Source organism: Mus musculus, chromosome 3, assembly GCF_000001635.26.
Source record: "Mus musculus strain C57BL/6J chromosome 3, GRCm38.p6 C57BL/6J".
Taxonomy (NCBI): Eukaryota; Metazoa; Chordata; class Mammalia; order Rodentia; family Muridae; genus Mus; species Mus musculus.
Genome location: NC_000069.6, coordinates 133,479,019 through 133,498,929, shown reverse-complemented (window position 1 = coordinate 133,498,929; position 19,911 = coordinate 133,479,019). Strand labels below are relative to the sequence as shown.

Genomic DNA, 19,911 nt, shown 5'->3' with positions numbered 1-19,911 from the left:
TGGTTGTCTGTCTGCCTTTATATGTATATATGTCCTTACCACTTGCATGCCTGGTGCCTGTAGTAGACAGAAGAGGGCATCTGATCCCCTGGGACTAGAGTTAGAGAAGATTGTGAGCCATGTGGGTGCTGGGAAGTGAACTTGGAAGAGCAACAATTGCTCTTAACTATTAAGCCATTTCTCTATTCCCACAGGTCCTTTTTCAAGAGATGAAAGTACATTCCCAATGCTCCACTATAGAAAGTTCTTACAAGGAAGGAGATAGTAAAGTCAGCTTCCTGTAATCTTGGAGGTCAAGGCCGGAGGTCATCCTCTGCTGAACAGAGTTTAAGACCAGTCTGGGAATATAGGTAGCTGTTGATTCCCATATATTTTTCTTACTAAAAAAGTAGGACCATACAGACAAATCAACTAAGAAACTGAACTAGGGCTGGTGAGATGGCTCAGGCTAGACATGCTCAACAGAATTTGGTTCCCAACATTCATCATATCCAATAGCTTACAACACTGATACCCTCTGCTAGCCTCTGGGCACCTATGTTTACATAGATGCCTATTATCCCAGTGCTGAGGGAGTGGAGACAGGAAGATTCCTGGAGCTTGCTGGCCACTAACTCAAATACAATATAAGTGAGACCCTGCTTCAAGGGAAGGAGGTAGGAAGTAGTCAAATAGGAGCCCTGACATCCTAGATGGATGGATGGATGAATGGATAGAGGGATGGAGGGATGGATGATGGACAAATAAATACGTATCTTCTAAAAAGAGAGCAAGAAAACTAAATGGAGGGATTTGGTAGATTTAGAACATAAGAACACAAAAGTGGCATTTTGGTCACAAGAAGCTTGTTTTCAAGGGCACTCCAGTGCATAATCATGTCCACTGTCCTGTACACTTTGAGATGGGGACTTACTGGGTAATACAGTGTGTCCTTGAGCTTTGGATCTGAGGTAATGGAAATTTACCATTACAATGGGTCACTGCACATAATCTTGAAATAAATGTATGGTAGATATAAATAATGTTCCAGTTTGGTAATAAGAATAAAACATTGTTCTGGAGATTATTGATTGCTATGTATGGTTTCTAAGCTTTTCTCCATGCCAAGAGATCATTCCTAGCCAGCCAGGCAGTGGTCCTGCATGGTTTTAATCCCAGCACTGGCAAGGATGGATTTCTGAGTTCAAGGCCAGCCTGGTCTGCAAAGTAAGTTCCAAGGCAGCCAGGACTACACAGAGAAAGTCTGTCTCAAAATCAAAAATAAATGAGTTTACCAAAAAGAATAAAGCTTGTCACTGGAAATAACAGGGTGACAAACAATGACCCCCCCAAAAAAATTTGATTCTGGGACATGGACTTTAAAGTAGATACATTTCCTGCCCATAAGTAACTATAATTATTTGCCTCCATTATTCTGGATAAATTCACACACAAACATGATTCACTGACTCTCTCTCTCTCTCTCTCTGTGTGTGTGTGTGTGTGTGTGTGTGTGTGTGTGTGTGTGTGTGTGTATTATTAGTATATAGAGAAAGTATTTATAGTAAAAATTACTGCCTTATTGTACTTCTTGTGTAAGTGTATTTTTACATTTAGAGCTGGAAAATACATACCATTGTACAAGACCAGTAATCCAAAAAACAAAAACAAAAAGCCCTCCAAATTTTGAGCACCATCTGCAGTTTTCTATGGTGACTGATATGGGTATCATCTGAGTGATTCAGAGAAAGTCAAACGGTGCTGGGCTGCATTACAGCACTAAACGCACATTGGTGAAATGAGATGCTGATCCATTTGCACGCTAACGCGCTATTTTTAAGTCATGCATCATAGCGTCTTGAAAGAGGACTGTCATAATTATGATGGATTAGACTGCAGACTCAGCCCTCCGTGCAGTAATTGTTTCACAGATGCTGTTGATGTGACTTGAATTCATAATTATTGTCACAGGCAAGAGAAAGTACAAAATTAAACTCATAGGAGAACTGTGACTGCAGAAACCCTTCCTTGTTAAATGCCCACTATCAATCAAGAGATGTATTTTCAACGAAGATACTTTTTTTTCTTTGATTTTATTTTTTAACATATAAGAAATAAATTAATGAACCAAATACATTGACAAAAAAATACAAGAATCATATGATCATCTCAATGTAAGCAAAAAAGAAAAGAAAAGTAAAAACCTTTGCTAAGATTCAACATGCCTTCTTAATAAAAGCCGTAGAACCAAGTAGGTCTGTAGAAAACATATTCCAATATAATAAAGGTTATTATGACAAACCCATAGCCAATATCATCCTAAATGAATAAAACCATTAATAAGCCCCATTAAAATCAGCAGTGGGAGAGGACTGCCCACTCTCCATACTCCCATCATAATGTGATTGAAACATTAGTTGGAGCAATAAGGCAAGAGAAGGGATACAAATGGGAAAATATTAAGTCAAATTATTTTCTTTTTTTTTTTTTTTTTAAGATTTATCTTTTTTTTTTTTAAAGATTTATTTATTTATTATATGTAAGTACACTGTAGCTGTCTTCAGACACTCCAGAAGAGGGAGTCAGATCTCGTTACGGATGGTTGCGAGCCACCATGTGGTTGCTGGGATTTGAACTCCTGACCTTCGGAAGAGCAGTCTGGTGCTCTTACCCACTGAGCCATCTCACCAGCCCCTCAAATTATTTTCAATTGAAGATTATATTCTTATGTTCTTTTATTTCTAATTTGACTAGAAAAATTAGAAATTATCAATAATTTCAGCAAAGTGTTATGATACATAATTGGCTTACAAAATTTACCAGTCTTAATACATGAGTAAGAAGCATGCTGAGAAAGAGATCATGGACCTAAAATATTCTAAATATTTTATTTTCTCAAATAAAATAAAATATTTAGAATATACATAACAAAAGAGGTAAACTTCTACAATGAAAACTTTAAATGTGTGAAGAAAGGGATTAAGAAACATACAAGAATTTGAAGACCTCCCAAGTGTATACCTTGGTAGAATTAACATTGTGAAAAAAGACCTTCCTACCAAAACAATTTACTGATTCAATAAAATCACAATCAGCATCCTCATCTCATTCTTCACGTAAATAGAAAGAAAATCCTCAATTAGATATGAAACAACAAAAGACCCAGAGTAGCCAATTAGTCCTAGATAAGTGTTTGTTTCTATGCATTCTGCTCATTTTAAGTGCCAAGTGCATCTGTCTATGACCCCAACTCTTTTATACATCTGTTTCTATTGAGTCGACTTTGTTCCATATTAGAATGGCTACTCCAGCTTGTTTCTTGGGACGATTTGCTTGGAAAATTGTTTTCCAACCTTTTACTGAGGAAGTGTCTGTCTTTGCCACTGAGGTGTATTTCTTGTATGCAGCAATATGCTGGGTCCTGATTACATATCCAGTCTTTTAGTCTACGTCTTTTTATTGGGGAGTTAAGTCCATTGATGTTAAGAGATATTAAGGAAAAGTGATTGTCCATTGATATTAAGAGATAGTAAGGAAAAGTGATTGTTACTTCCTGTTATTTTTCTTAGAGGTGGAATTATGTTTGTGTGGCTATCTTTTGGGTTTTTTGAAAAATTACTTTCTTTTTCTAGGGTGTAGTTTCCCTCCTTGTGTTGTTGTTTTCCATCTATTATCCGTTGTGGAAAAATATTGTCTACATTTGGTTTTGACATGGAATATCTTGTTTTCTCCATCTATGGTAATTGAGAGTAGCCTGGGCTGGCATTTGTGTTCTCTTAGGGGGTCTGTATGACATCTGCCCAGGATCTTCTAGCTTTCTTAGTCTCTGGTGTGTAATTCTGGTGGGTCTGCCTTTATATTACTTGACCTTTTTCCCTTATTGCTTTTAATATTCTTTGTTTAGTGAATTTGTTGTTATGTGTCAGGAGGAATTTCTTTTTGGTCCAGTCTATTTGGAATTCTGTAGGCTTCTTGTATGTTGATGGGCATCTCTTTCTTTCTTTCTTTTTTTTTTTCCTTTTTTATTTTTTCTTTTTTGGTATTTGGTTTTCAAGATAAGATTTCTCTGTGTAGCCCTGGCTGTCCTGTAACTTACTCTGTAGACCAGGCTGGCCTCGAACTCAGAAATCCGCCTGCCTCTGCCTCCCGAGTGCTGGGATTAAAGGCGTGCACCACCACTGCCCGGCTGGGCATCTCTTTCTTTAGGGAAGTTTTCTTCTTCTTCTATAATGAATGCATTTACTGGCCCTTTAAAGTGGGAATCTTTGATCTTTTCTATACCTATTATCCTTAGGTTTTTGTTTTTTTTAATGCCTCATTTTTAATCTCTGATTGAAGACAAGAAGTACACAATATGAGTGATGCTTCTACTTTCTACTCCAGAAACAGACAACTTCTTAAAATGCTGCTGGGGTAGACCCATGTTTCTGAAAGAAATGAATCAACATTCTCCTTCCAAATCTACCCATCTACACTAATTAGAAAAAAGAAGAGGTGATTACAGGCCGTTGAAATTCCGATGAAGCCTGAATGACATTACAAATAAATTCTTTTTTTTTAAAAATTAATTAATTAATTAATTAATTTTTTAATTAGGTATTTTCCTCATTTACATTTCCAAAGCTATCCCAAAAGTCCCCCATACCCACCCACCCCCAATCCCTTACCCACCCACTCCCCCTTTTTGGCCCTGGCGTTCCCCTGTACTGGGGCATATAAAGTTTGCAAGTCCAAAGGGCCTCTCTTTCCAGTGATGGCTGACTAGGCCATCTTTTGATACATATGTAGCTAGAGACAAGAGCTCCGGGGTACTGGTTAGTTCATATTGTTGTTCCACATATAGGGTTGTAGTTCCCTTTAGCTCCTTGGGTAATTTCTCTAGCTCCTCCATTGGGGGCTGTGTGATCCATCCATTAGCTGACTGTGAGCATCCACTTCTGTGTTTGCTAGGCCCCGGCATAGTCTCACAAGAGACAGCTATATCTGGGTCCTTACAGCAAAATCTTGCTAGTGTATGCAATGGTGTCAGCGTTTGGAAGCTGATTATGGGATGGATCCCTGGATATGGCAATCACTAGATGTTCCATCCTTTTGTCACAGCTCCAAATTTTGTCTCTGTAACTCCTTCCATGGGTGTTTTGTTCCCATTTCTAGGAAGGGGCAAAGTGTCCACACTTTGGTCTTTCTTCTTCAGTTTCATGCGTTTAGCAAATTGTATCTTATATCTTGTGTATCCTAAGTTTCTGGGCTAATATCCACTTATCAGTGAGTACATATTGTGTGAGTTCCTTTGTGATTGGGTTACCTCACTCAGGATGATGCCCTCTAGGTCCGTCCATTTGCCTAGGAATTTCATAAATTCATTTTTTTAATAGCTGAGTAGTACTCCATTGTGTAAATGTACCACATTTTCTGTATCCATTCCTCTGTTGAGGGGCATCTGGGTTCTTTCCAGCTTCTGGCTATTATAAATAAGGCTGCTATGAACATAGTGGAGCATGTGTCCTTCTTACCAGTTGGGACATCTTCTGGGATATATGCCCAGGAGAGGTATTGCGGGATCCTCCGGTAGTACTATGCCCAATTTTCTGAGGAACCACCAGACAGCCAGTCATTGTGAGGAATATTAGGCTACTTGAATAAACAGGTAAATATTAAAATATGGACAGTGGGTTCTAAATTATGTCTGTGAGAGTGAATGTATATATTTTTTTAAATGTGCATTGGTGTTTGACCTACACATCTGTCTGGAACTTGACTTAGAAACAGTTCTGCAAAGAATTCTCACCTGAGGAATACCGAATGGCAGAGAAGCACTTGAAAAAATGTTCAACATCCTTAATCATCAGGGAAATGCAAATCAAAACAACCCTGAGATTCCACCTCACACCAGTCAGAATGGCTAAGATCAAAAATTCAGGTGACAGCAGATGCTGGCGTGGATGTGGAGAAAGAGGAACACTCCTCCATTGTTGGTGGGAGTGCAGGCTTGTACAACCACTCTGGAAATCAGTCTGGCGGTTCCTCAGAAAACTGGACATAGTACTACCGGAGGATCCAGCAATACCTCTCCTGGGCATATATCCAGAAGATGCCCCAACAGGTAAGAAGGACACATGCTCCACTATGTTCATAGCAGCCTTATTTATAATAGCCAGAAGCTGGAAAGAACCTAGATGCCCCTCAACAGAGGAATGGATACAGAAAATGTGGTACATCTACACAATGGAGTACTACTCAGCTATTAAAAAGAATGAATTTATGAAGTTCCTAGCCAAATGGATGGACCTGGAGGGCATCATCCTGAGTGAGGTAACACATTCACAAAGAAACTCACACAATATGTATTCACTGATAAGTGGATATTAGCCCCAAACCTAGGATACCCAAGATATAAGATATAATTTGTTAAACACATGAAACTCAAGAAGAATGAAGACTGAAGTGTGGACACTATGCCCCTCCTTAGATTTGGGAACAAAACACCCATGGAAGGAGTTACAGAGCCAAAGTTTGGAGCTGAGATGAAAGGATGGACCATGTAGAGACTGCCATATCCAGGGATCCACCCCATAATCAGCATCCAAACGCTGACACCATTGCATACACTAGCAAGATTTTATTGAAAGGACCCAGATGTAGCTGTCTCTTGTGAGACTATGCCGGGGCCTAGCAAACACAGAAGTGGATGCTCACAGTCAGCTATTGGATGGATCACAGGACCCCCAATGGAGGAGCTAGAGAAATTACCCAAGGAACTAAAGGGATCTGCAACCCTATAGGTGGAACAACATTATAAACTAACCAGTACCCCGGAGCTCTTGACTCTAGCTGCATATGTATCAAAAGATGGCCTAGTCGGCCATGACTGGAAAGAGAGGCCCATTGGACTTGCAAACTTTATATACCCCAGTACAGGGGAACGCCAGGGCCAAAAAGTGGGAGTGGGTGGGTAGGGGAGTTGGGGCGAGAGTATGGGGGACTTTTGGGATAGCATTGGAAATGTAAATGAGTTAAATACCTAACAGTTCTGACCTCCCTTTTGGTTGCTAGGAATTAAACCCCAGTCCTGGAAGAACAGCCAGTGCTCTTAACTGCTAAGCCACCTCTCCAGCCCGTGAATAATAATTTATTCAAACTTTTGAACCCAACCCTGTATTTGTTTATATTTTAGGGGAGTGAGCAGCAGCCGCTACAGTGGGTCACACCTGTGATGCTAGCAATCACAATGTGGCCATAGGGATCTTCAGTTCAATAAATGGTCACAGGAACTTCACATTTCATATTCTAAGTGCTGTATATTTCATTTATTTCAGGCCACATGAGGAAGTTAGGCCCTGTTTAAAGATAAGCAAATGTTCTTAATCCTGTTAATAACTAAGGTTCATAGATATGTAGCAAACTGCCTTTCAGAGCATTGATAAGACTGCAGATAGACTCAAATAAGAACAAAATATGCACTTAAAGTAAAAATCTCCCTAAACTGTGATTTCCTTTGTATTCTGTGAGGGGAAGGGCTTCAGAGAGCTGCATTGTCCCCAGTAGGATCCAGTTTCTCAGTATTCACGTATGTACAGTGGGAGAACAATGTGGTCCTTCCTGCTTCTCTGAAATGTTCCATACATCTTTAGGACAGTTATGATCACATACCATCTCATTTGAATGCCATTTTAAAGCCTTTGCAGTCTTTAAAAGGTAAAATGTCATTCTGTGATTCTGAGCTCTTTTTCAGCACAATTCTGACAGCCAGAATGGCTACCATCAAATATATGTGGGGCTCAGGGAGTTTGGGCTTGATTTAAGTAACCCTAGGTATTAATTCCTAACAAAAATTCATGATGAACTTCAGCAGCTTACAGTTAGCCATGAGTCTTAAGTGAAATATGTTTAAAATGAGTTGTTTTAAGTGTAGCTGTTACTATGTGAGATCTGAAGCATCCATGGGAAGCTTAACTAGTCATACTTTCCAGGTTTCTCAAGGGACCTTTGGCTTATACTTCCCTCTGTGTGTGTGTGTGTGTGTGTGTGTGTGTGTGTGTGTGTAACCAATTTTGAAAAGTGGTATCCTAATTTTCATTGGCCAATATCCTCATAAGTGACATTGGCTAACCCCTCTTATAAACAATGCTTTCCAAGTTAGGTGTGACTGCCATCATGGGTTCCAGAGAGACCCTACCTCAAAATAGTAGTGATTCTAATGATAACAATCCTTAGTAATCATGACAACTTTCTTCATGTAGTAAACAAACATAGGTATAATAAATAAATGATGGTACCAAAGTGTCTAATCTCATCAATTCACTTCTAAGTAGATAGTAAATGAAGCCTGTGTCTGATATTTCAACTGGATTCCTTTCAGCAGTTTAGGAACCATGTAAGTTCATCAATAAATAAGACATGTAAATTGTTGCGATAGCCATAGAGCTCCATTTAGCCATCCTGAATGTTAGCAGACAGGATCCAGGTGAGCACTAGAGGGACACCTGGGGACCCCACAGGCCACTGCTCTCCTTCTCAGAATATCACCTAAGCCCTCCACCCCTCTTGCCTACAGCATTTTACTGCACATAGAACTTTGGAGTTTATCCTGTTATAACTGCAATATAATTGTCAACTTTGGAGTTTATCCTGTTATAACTGCAATATAATTGTCAAAACGTCTGACTGATTTTAGATTTTGAAGCTATACTTACTTTTGTGGGTTTTTTTTTTTATACTTTACTCAATCTTTAAACCATGACAGCATTTCACTTGGTTCTCTTCATTGACACATGTACACAGTCTTACTATTGAGGCAGGGTCTCACTGTAAAGCTCTAGATGGCCTGGAACTCAGTATAGACCAAGCTGTCATAGAACTCAGATCCTCCTGCCTATGTTGGAATTCAAAGTGTAAAAATCCATGTCCTGGTAAATGTAATAACCTCAGTGTTGCTATTCAGCATTTCTCTATTACTCCTCTGCTTCATTTGTCTGGTCTAAAGTAGGTAAATATTAATCTAACATAACACCATTTTAGTCCAGACCAATAGTGCCCTTCCCTACTGTGAATACCTTTAAAGAAATGGTGGGACAAAAACATAACTAGATGAGTAGAGAAGTATTACGATCTAAACATTTGTTTTTATTCTGTAGGTGTGTACGTGCGTGTGTGTGTGTGTATGTGTGTGTGTGTGTGTGTGTGTGTGTGTGTGTGTGTGTGAGAGAGTGTACATTTGGGCAAGTGAACTGGATTAGCCCCTCAACATGGATGTCATTGCTAGACTATAAACTGAAAAATAGGGTAGATGCATATTTGCATCTGAGACCAATTGATAGGTTTTGCATGGTTTAAAATTACATTTACTTGTCCTCTGTGTGTGTGTGTGTATACATACATATATACATACATACATACATACATACATACATACATACATACATGGGTGCCATGACAGGCATGTAGGGCTCAGGGGACAATTTGTAGGAGTTCACCCTTCTCATGTGGATACTGGGGGGAATCAAACTCAACTCATCAGCATTTGTGACACGTGTCCTTACGTGTTGAATCATTTCACCTGCATCTGTGGAGAAATCACCTAGAAGTGGCACCCTTGAAGATGGTCGGAGGTGTGTGTATTTGTTTCAAACTGAATGCTGAACCTGAGGAGAGTTTCCTGCACGCTGCAGGATTCACCTCACACTGTCACATCCCTAGTTCAGGGGTTTCTGGGTTTTCTTAAGCCGTACCTTTCACCCCATCACCACACAGTATCCACTGGCAGCACTGACATGAACCGAGAGTCCCTGTTAAAGAATTTGTTAAAGAATTGCTACAGGCCTGCCAGAGCCAATCAAGTATGGTAAAGAGGAAAAGATACCAGAATTAGACTCTAGAACATTGTTTCTGATCTTCTGATAGATAACAAATTGGAGGTAGCCTTGAAGAACTTGAGGGTCCAGTTTCAGAAGCTGTTCTGGGGATTATGAGATAAGAGAGCCGATCCAGCAATAATGGAGATGATTCCAGGATCACACAGGAAGCAGCATGATAGCTCAGCAAGGGCTAAAGAAAAGGATTTTTCTCTGATATGAGTTACTGGGGAGGTATAAACATCTGGGATTCATCCCATTGTTCCTTTGCTCCATGCAGGGAAGACAAGAGTAGCTAAAGATGAAAATCAGCATCTGCTTGCTAGATCTAGGTATTGGTGTAACTGTAATGCTGTGTCTTTACTTTTTTCTGTGTCTTTAGGATTCATTCAAAGGGCAGCCTTGTGGATGGCCCCGAAGCAAGCCTGATGGAACAGGACAGAACCACCCATGCTGAGGGCACCAGACTGAGTCCATTCCTGATAGCACCACCTTCTCCCATCAGCCATACAGAACCTCTGGCTGTCAAACTCCAGAATGGAAGCCCGTTAGCAGAGAGACCTCATCCAGAAGTAAATGGAGACACCAAGTGGCAATCTTCCCAAAGCTGTTATGGAATATCCCACATGAAAGGCAGCCAGAGCAGTCATGAGAGTCCACATGAAGACAGAGGGTATTCCAGGTGCTTACAGAATGGAGGGATAAAACGCACAGTCAGTGAACCATCTCTCTCTGGGCTCCATCCAAACAAGATATTGAAACTAGACCAAAAAGCTAAGGGAGAAAGCAATATCTTCGAGGAAAGCCAAGAAAGAAACCACGGTAAAAGCAGCCGTCAGCCAAATGTCTCCGGACTAAGTGATAATGGAGAGCCCGTGACCTCGACCACCCAGGAAAGTTCAGGTGCAGATGCTTTCCCAACACGGAACTACAATGGAGTTGAAATTCAGGTTCTCAACGAGCAGGAAGGGGAAAAAGGCAGGAGCGTTACATTACTTAAAAACAAGATTGTGCTAATGCCTAATGGTGCTACAGTTTCTGCCCATTCTGAGGAGAACACACGTGGTGAACTCCTGGAAAAAACACAGTGTTATCCAGATTGTGTCTCCATTGCCGTGCAGAGTACCGCATCTCATGTAAACACCCCTAGCAGTCAGGCTGCTATCGAGTTGTCCCACGAGATCCCTCAACCATCGCTTACCTCAGCGCAGATCAATTTCTCCCAGACCTCAAGCTTGCAGCTGCCTCCAGAGCCAGCTGCAATGGTGACTAAGGCCTGTGATGCTGATAATGCCAGTAAACCAGCTATAGTACCAGGTACCTGTCCTTTTCAGAAAGCAGAACACCAACAAAAGTCAGCTTTGGACATAGGCCCATCTCGTGCAGAAAACAAAACCATCCAAGGAAGCATGGAGCTATTTGCTGAAGAATACTATCCTAGTTCCGACCGGAATTTGCAAGCTTCGCATGGCAGCTCTGAACAGTATTCAAAGCAAAAGGAAACCAATGGTGCTTACTTCAGGCAAAGCTCGAAGTTCCCTAAAGATTCCATCTCTCCCACTACTGTGACCCCACCGTCACAATCACTTCTTGCTCCCCGTCTTGTTCTTCAGCCTCCTTTAGAAGGAAAAGGCGCTCTAAATGATGTAGCTTTGGAAGAACACCATGACTACCCCAACCGAAGCAACCGAACTCTTTTAAGGGAAGGGAAAATAGACCATCAACCCAAGACATCATCTAGCCAGAGTCTGAATCCATCTGTACATACACCCAACCCCCCCTTGATGCTTCCAGAACAGCATCAGAATGATTGTGGCTCACCGAGCCCTGAAAAGTCAAGAAAAATGTCAGAATATCTCATGTATTACCTGCCAAATCATGGCCACAGTGGAGGTTTACAAGAACATAGCCAATACCTGATGGGGCACAGGGAGCAAGAGATTCCGAAGGATGCAAACGGGAAACAAACGCAAGGCTCTGTACAGGCAGCACCTGGCTGGATAGAACTGAAAGCCCCGAATTTGCATGAAGCACTCCATCAGACAAAACGCAAGGATATATCCTTGCACTCAGTCCTCCACTCTCAGACCGGCCCTGTCAATCAGATGAGCTCCAAACAGTCCACTGGCAATGTCAACATGCCAGGAGGATTCCAAAGGCTACCTTACCTCCAGAAAACAGCCCAGCCAGAGCAGAAGGCACAAATGTACCAAGTGCAAGTGAACCAAGGACCGTCTCCAGGTATGGGGGACCAACATCTTCAGTTCCAGAAAGCTTTATACCAGGAGTGCATCCCCAGGACAGATCCGTCATCTGAGGCTCACCCGCAAGCACCGAGCGTTCCTCAGTATCATTTCCAGCAAAGAGTAAATCCCTCCAGTGATAAGCATTTGAGTCAACAGGCCACAGAGACTCAACGGTTATCAGGCTTTTTACAACATACTCCTCAGACGCAGGCATCACAAACACCAGCATCCCAGAACTCAAATTTCCCTCAAATCTGCCAGCAGCAGCAGCAGCAGCAGTTACAGAGGAAGAATAAAGAGCAAATGCCTCAGACTTTCTCTCATCTCCAAGGTAGCAATGATAAGCAAAGAGAAGGCTCGTGCTTTGGCCAGATTAAAGTGGAAGAAAGCTTTTGTGTCGGAAATCAGTACTCCAAATCAAGTAATTTCCAAACTCACAATAATACCCAAGGGGGGTTGGAGCAAGTACAAAATATAAATAAAAATTTTCCTTATTCGAAGATCTTAACACCAAATTCGAGCAACTTACAGATTCTCCCTTCAAATGACACACACCCGGCTTGTGAGCGGGAACAAGCTCTACATCCCGTAGGAAGTAAGACCTCAAACCTGCAGAACATGCAGTATTTCCCGAATAATGTGACCCCAAATCAGGACGTTCACCGGTGCTTTCAGGAACAAGCGCAGAAGCCTCAGCAAGCTTCGTCTCTACAGGGGCTTAAGGACAGAAGCCAGGGTGAGTCTCCAGCCCCACCAGCTGAGGCAGCTCAACAGAGGTATTTGGTGCATAATGAAGCAAAGGCACTCCCTGTGCCTGAGCAAGGAGGAAGTCAGACACAGACCCCTCCTCAGAAGGACACTCAGAAGCACGCTGCCTTAAGGTGGCTTCTCTTACAGAAGCAAGAACAGCAGCAAACACAGCAATCCCAGCCTGGTCATAACCAGATGCTTAGGCCAATCAAGACTGAGCCTGTATCCAAACCTTCTTCCTATAGATACCCCTTGTCACCGCCACAAGAAAATATGTCCAGCAGGATAAAGCAAGAGATCTCCTCTCCAAGCCGTGACAATGGGCAGCCAAAGAGCATCATTGAGACCATGGAACAGCACCTGAAGCAGTTTCAGCTCAAGTCACTCTGTGACTATAAGGCTCTGACTCTCAAGTCACAGAAACACGTGAAAGTGCCAACAGATATCCAGGCTGCAGAATCGGAGAACCACGCCCGAGCTGCAGAGCCTCAAGCAACCAAAAGCACAGATTGTTCTGTTCTCGACGATGTTTCAGAATCAGATACTCCTGGTGAACAAAGTCAGAATGGCAAATGTGAAGGATGCAATCCAGGTACATGCCAGTAACATACATGGTGTTTGCCAGAGTTAGCTAGTCATCTTCATGTGTGTTGCTTCTTTCTTAAGCTGGAGTCTGGGATCCATTTTTCTTTTTTTTTTTTTAATCTTTTAATCTTTTTACAGTCCAGTCATCACCCTACAAAAGTACACTCCCATCTAACTCCACACACCACCAGGCCTCCCCACCCCCCTGAGGAATCAAGTCATTCAAGGCCTCAGAAGGCAGCCAGGCAAGGTTCCTGTCTGTAAGCACTCCATAGCATCAGGGAGGTCTTGGAGCCTCCCATTGATATGGATCACAATTTGGGCCTGTCATTGGATCTCCTTTACCTCAGGTTCTTCTCCATTCCTGTCTCTGCAGTCCTTTGAGACAGGAACAATTCTGTGTCAGAGTTTTTTGACAGGGATGGCAACCCCATCCCTCCACTTGCTGCTCTGACTTTCTACTGAAGGTAGATTCTTCAAGTTTCCTCTCCCACTGTTGGGCATTTCATCTAAGGTCTTTGAGTCTTGAGATTCCCCTACCTCCCACATCTGCTGGAACTTGGAGCTTCACTTATGCCCCCTCCCTCTAATACCTGATCATCTTCCCCTTTACTCTGCCCCTCCCCCTATCCTCTTACCCAGTTCCCTCCCCACAGCTCTCTACTTTTCTTCTATCTCCCAAGTGAGATTGATTGAGGCAGCCTCACTTGGTCCCTTTGGTTTGTGAACCTTTTGGGTCTGAGATACCTCAAGAATGATATTTTCTTGTTCCATCTGTTTGCCTGCAAAACTCATGATGTCCTCATTGATAGCTGAATATAGCATTCTATTGTGTAAAATTAATCACATTTTCTGTATCCATTCTTCTATTGTGGGGCATCTCAGTTGTTTCCAGCTTCTGGCTATCACAAATAAGGCAGCTATGAGTATAGTTGAGTATGTGGTCTTGTGGCAAGGTGGGGCATCTTTTGGGTATATGCCTAGGAGTGGTATAGCTGGGTGTTCAGGTAGATCTACTTCCAGTTTTTCTGAGGAACTGCCAGATTGATTTCCAGCGTGGTTGTACCAGTTCACAATCCCACTGGCAATGGAGGGATGTTCCTCTTTCTCCACATCCTCACCACCATATGCAGTCACCTAAGGTGATTGGTGTTCGGTGGAATGGATCATTTTGATTTAGAGTTCCTGATGACCAAGGACTTTGACCACTTCTTTAAGTGTTTCTCTGTCGTAAATTCTCAGTTTAGTTCTATACCCCATATTTTTTATTAGGTTGTTTGGGTTTTGTTTTTTTTTGAAGGTTAGCTTCTTTTATATATTTAGGATATTAGCCCTCTAACAGATGTGGGGTTAGTGAAAAATTTTTCCCCATCTATAGGTTGCTGATTTGTCCTATTGACTGATTATGTCCTTTGTCTTACAGAAGATTTTCAGTTTGATGAGTTCCCATTTATCAATTTTTGATCTTAGAGCCTGAGCCATTGGAGTTCTGTATAGGAAATCACCCCCACCCCCAACCCCATGCCCACGAGTTCAAGGTTCTTTCCCATTTTCTCTTCTATTAGATACAGTGTATCTGGTTTTATGTTGAAGACCTTGATCCACTTGGACTTGAGCTTTTTACAAGGTGACAAATATGAATCTTTTCATTTTTTACATATTGACCACCATCAATTGAAAATGTTGTCTTTTTTCCACTGGATGGTTTTGGCTTCTTTGTCCAAGATCAAGTGTCCATAAGTGTGTAGTTTTATTTCTGGATCTTCAATTCTATTCTATTGAACAACCTGTCTATGCAACAAAACTGGAAGATATAGATGAAATGGATGATATTCTAGACAGATTCCACAAAGTTAAATCAAGATCTGGCAAAATATCTATACAGCCCCATATCCCCTAAGGAAACAGAACTCATTAAAAACCCAACCAAAAAAAGCTTTTTTTTCCTGCTTACATATAATATATTTTAATTTCTTTATTGTTTGGTCCTATATCTTGAAATATAGTATGTATTTCCAATAGTATGTATTACTTGGCTTTGCACATTTTCTAATAGAACAAACCATCAATGTACTTTAATTTAAAGAAAAAATTAAAGTTACTTAGGGCCATTAATATACAGCTGGAGAATAATCTGTGTGGATGTAGCCTTAATATTTGGTATAATTGAAGTCTAAAATAATCTTCTATTATCTCAACAGACAAAGATGAAGCTCCTTATTATACCCATCTAGGAGCTGGTCCTGATGTGGCAGCTATTAGAACACTCATGGAAGAAAGGTAATTAACTCAAAGGCACAGGGCAGCTTAATGTTTACCCTCTGTATACAGCAGTTTTTCCAGTCTCCCACACAGCACAGTAAACAAGTGTAAATCAAGTAATTATCAGTAGGATTAGCTATTCCAGGGTTGCCAACCCAATACACTGCAGTATTCACTACAGTCACAATATTTGACAGGACAAATAGTCACTCCGCTGGCACATGGATGCTAGAAAACCCAGGCACAAACAAATCAACCTGCATGAGAGTGCTGGCACAGGTTACAAAGTGTGACCTCACTTGGCTCTCTCCTACTTACTTGATGGTGTGTCCAAGAAGAAATGACTGGAACACCACTGAGTTAGCTTTGCGAATGAGTTGTTTCTCTTACTGACTGAGAGACTTCACTTTCTTCTGAAAGCCTTGAAAACTGTCAGTCCGGGGTATTTATGTTTCATTTCTGTATGTTGAATCAGCTTTTCTTATGGACTGAGGTCTGAACGAAGGGATCTGGGCCATTAGCAGAGTTGCTTTTAAAATATATTTGCATTGTAGGGGCAGTATACAATATTCTTGGCTTTATTTTCAAATCATGTGCTTTACAAAGTTATTATGTAGAAATTCACCACATAGCTCACCCCCAGCCATGGTACCCTGCCAGAGCTACCCAGTTTTCTTTTGTGAACACTATACAGCACTTTGGCACACCAAGAATACAATCTGTTTCTGCAGTTCTAACTTTTCCAAGATAGCTGGATACTAGCTTTTGGCCAGATGTCTTTAGAAACACAAGCTTTTGCGAGGCAGAGGCAGGCGGATTTCTGAGATGGAGGCCAGCCTGGTCTACAGAGTGAGTTGCAGGACAGCCAGAGCTACACAGAGAAAGCAAAAACAACAACAACAAACAAAAAACAAATTCCCACACACAAGCTTTCTAAAAACTTACAATTATCCAGGCTGTAAGATAAATTTAGTAAAGGATGAAAATCAAATTGTTTCAAGAATTGAATTTAGCAAACTCATTTTATACTTTGTATATGGAAATATCTTTCCCAATACTTTTCATCCACCATATAATTACAGAAAAATCCATGGTCATTTCTGATGTACTTGGATGCTGAAGAAAAGACTTAAGACTATTGTGTATTACTCTTGGCTTAGACCATTTTTTTTTTTAAATTGGCCCATTAAATATGAGCTGTGAGTGAAATACAGCTTTATTAAACAGATGAGATGGCATCAGGAATGATGAATCATGAGGTTTCTTTTCGGTATTACAATGGCATGCGACCTTTTAAACTTTAATCGTTCGCCTCAGAGTCTGAACTGTCGTCAGGTGTACAGGCTTCTTGCTGATTGAATTAACATGAGGCAGCTGGGGAGCTGTTGGTGACAATTCTCCACAGGCTGTAGCTAGCTAGTATGGCTCAGTGACACAAAGACAGCCCTGTCCGGAATGGGAATGTAGCTGCTTCCGTCAGGGTCTGGACATGCCCAGGGAAAAACAATATTTTTTTTTTTAAGATTTTATTTTTTTAATGTATATGACTACACTGTAGCTGTCTTCAGACACACTAGAAGAGGGCATCAGATCCCATTACAGATGGTTGTGAGCCACCATGTGGTTGCTGGGAATTGAACTCAGGACCTCAGGAAGAGCAGTCAGTGCTCTTAACCACTGAGCCATCTCTCCAGCTCCCAACAATTTTTTTTTAAGTAAATTAAACCCTTTATTTATATGTGGTTGAAGGGGAAAAAAAAACCACTTAAATGTCCAAATGGCTTGATTGCTTCTTGAAGTCATCTAATAATAGTATGTGTTTCTTTAAGGTATGGAGAGAAGGGTAAAGCTATTAGGATTGAAAAAGTCATATATACTGGTAAAGAAGGCAAGAGCTCTCAGGGATGTCCTATTGCTAAATGGGTAAGTTTGCCTTGTGTGTGATCTTGGTCTTCGGGCTCAATCATTTCTCCTCATTTCTCTAACCTTAGTAACTGGTTTGCCCAATTCTTGCCAAAGAGCATTGACAGTTTGAAGAAGCATATATATACTATGTGTACCCTTGTGTTCTAAAGGCAGAAGGGTTCTGAAATCATGAAGAAACCATTAAACTGAAATAATTTTGAGGTCAAAAGCAGTGGTTCTCAACTGTGGGTTGTGACCCCTTGTGTAAAAGTAATGACTTTTTCGCAGGGGTCACCCGAGATGATTGAAAGACATGGATATTTGCATTATTATTCATAACAGTAGCAGGATTACAGCTATGAAGGAGCAATGAACTGTATTAAAGAGGCACAGCTAGAGGAAGGTCAAACCACTGTCTAAAGAATAGTCCTTAGACTGCGAAGAAACAGTTTTTAATCTTAAACAACAGGTTAGTATTTGTAGTGCCACTTAAGCCGCTTAAAGAAAGCCTTCAGCTAAGACCTTGCATGTCTTTCCTGTAGTTCTTACTATAGGAGGTTACATTTAACTGTCCACTGTACCAGGTATGGTCTGCTAAACCATTGATGAGTAATTTTGTACCCTTCCTTCTTTCCTTCCTTCCTCTCTCTCTCTCTCTCTCTCTCTCTCTCTCTCTCTCTCTCTCTCTCTCTTCTTTCTTCTTTTTCCTTTCTTTCTTTTCCTTCCTTCCTTCCTTCCTTCCTTCTTTCCTTCCTTTCTTCCTTTCTTTCTTTCTTTCTTTCTTTCTTTCTTTCTTTATTTCTCTCTCTCTTTTTCTTTTTTCTTCTTTCTTTCTTCTTTTTTTCACAGTTGGTTAGGTTCCCACTCTATAGCTGGGCAATAAAAGAGGAATTGCAGTTGGTAATTTTGATCCAGATATGAAAGCTATGCATATGCCCGTATTGGCTCCGATTGACCCTTGTTCTGTTTGGGTGGGTGGGGCTGTTTGGGTGGATTGTTGATCCACACAGGTATATCGGAGATCGAGTGAGGAGGAGAAACTACTGTGTTTGGTACGAGTGCGACCTAATCACACATGTGAGACGGCGGTGATGGTAATTGCCATCATGTTGTGGGACGGAATCCCAAAGCTACTCGCATCAGAACTCTACTCAGAACTTACAGATATCTTGGGCAAGTGTGGCATATGCACCAACCGTCGCTGTTCTCAGAATGAAACGTAAGTGGGTTTAGACCTTTCCCGTTCTCCAGAGGGGCTTGAATTTGTATATTGATAAAGCAGGGGTCACGTGTTTATTTCATAGTCAGGACTGTGAATGCTTATTAAGGTCCACTTCAACCATAGGGAGTCATGTTCCGGAGCCATTTCTGGTAAGATCTAGGTGGATTTGGTTTTACCATTTCTATTCTAGTTCTTATGCCAACTTGGAAACTCCATACTAATGTGGCTACCATTTTAGTAAGATACCATTTTGGGATTCGAGTCATTGACTTTTTTTAAGATTTATTCATTTATCTTATGTATATGAGTACACTGTAGCTGTACAAATGGTTGTGAGCCATCATGTGGTTGCTGGGAATTGAATTCAGGACTTCAGCTCACTCTGGCCCTGCTTGCTCGGCCCAAAGATTTATTATTATATCTAAGTACACTGTTGCTGTCTTCAGACACATCAGAAGAGATCTCATTATGGATGGTTGTAAGCCACCACGTGGTTGCTGGGATTTGAACTCAGGTCCTTTGGAAGAGCAGTCAGTGCTCTTAAGCAGTGAGCCATCTCACCAGCCCTGATCATTAACTTTTAATCTGTAATTTCGAGATTCATAAAAGTTCTGTAGAAATTGAAATTATTGTTCCATTTATTCTAATTCATTATTCCTGTAGGTCACACTTTCTTCCCTTTTCACTGCTGCTCCGTACGTTATTGCTGGGTAGTTAGTACATATCGTTTACTGTTTGTTGGGTTAACTTTCTCCCCTTTGCAGGAAGAAAAAGCAATCACCACCCAGGTTCGTTTTATTCCTCTACTGTGAATTCATGCATGATGTTAGCACACGAAGGTTCTCCTGACACATTTTCTCACAGTTGGTCTAAAAATAATTTACAGTTTGTACTTTTAAAATCTACCTAACCACTAACCACACAGATTCATTTCCTGGGGTCACAAAGAATCCTGGCCACATTCACCAATCTCACTGCTAATCATATCTGTTCCTTAGTTCCTCAGTCTTGGTTGTATTATACAGGTATCCATAACTCCTATTTGAAACTGATTTGCTTTTGACAAGTTTGATCAAAAAAAAAAAAAAAACTCCAAAAACAAAAACTCACG

The 19,911-nt window shown here is 41.0% G+C and overlaps 1 protein-coding gene across 6 annotated transcripts in view; it reads left to right on the top strand.

Moving 5' to 3' along the window:
* The window catches only part of Tet2 (tet methylcytosine dioxygenase 2), an 81,460-nt gene that overhangs the window by 46,207 nt on the left and 15,342 nt on the right, over positions 1-19,911 (top strand). For 4 of the 6 annotated variants that reach the window (XM_006501283.4, XM_006501286.4, XM_011240068.3 and 1 more), the window contains exons 3-7: positions 10,213-13,418; positions 15,613-15,691; positions 17,503-17,596; positions 18,589-18,797; positions 19,565-19,588. In XM_006501283.4, coding sequence (XP_006501346.1) covers positions 10,259-13,418; positions 15,613-15,691; positions 17,503-17,596; positions 18,589-18,797; positions 19,565-19,588 — 3,566 coding nt within the window. In that variant the 5' untranslated portion in view covers positions 10,213-10,258. The remainder of the gene's footprint in view (positions 1-10,212; positions 13,419-15,612; positions 15,692-17,502; positions 17,597-18,588; positions 18,798-19,564; positions 19,589-19,911) is intronic. The other 2 variants (XM_006501287.4, NM_001040400.2) reach the window with 1 other exon arrangement.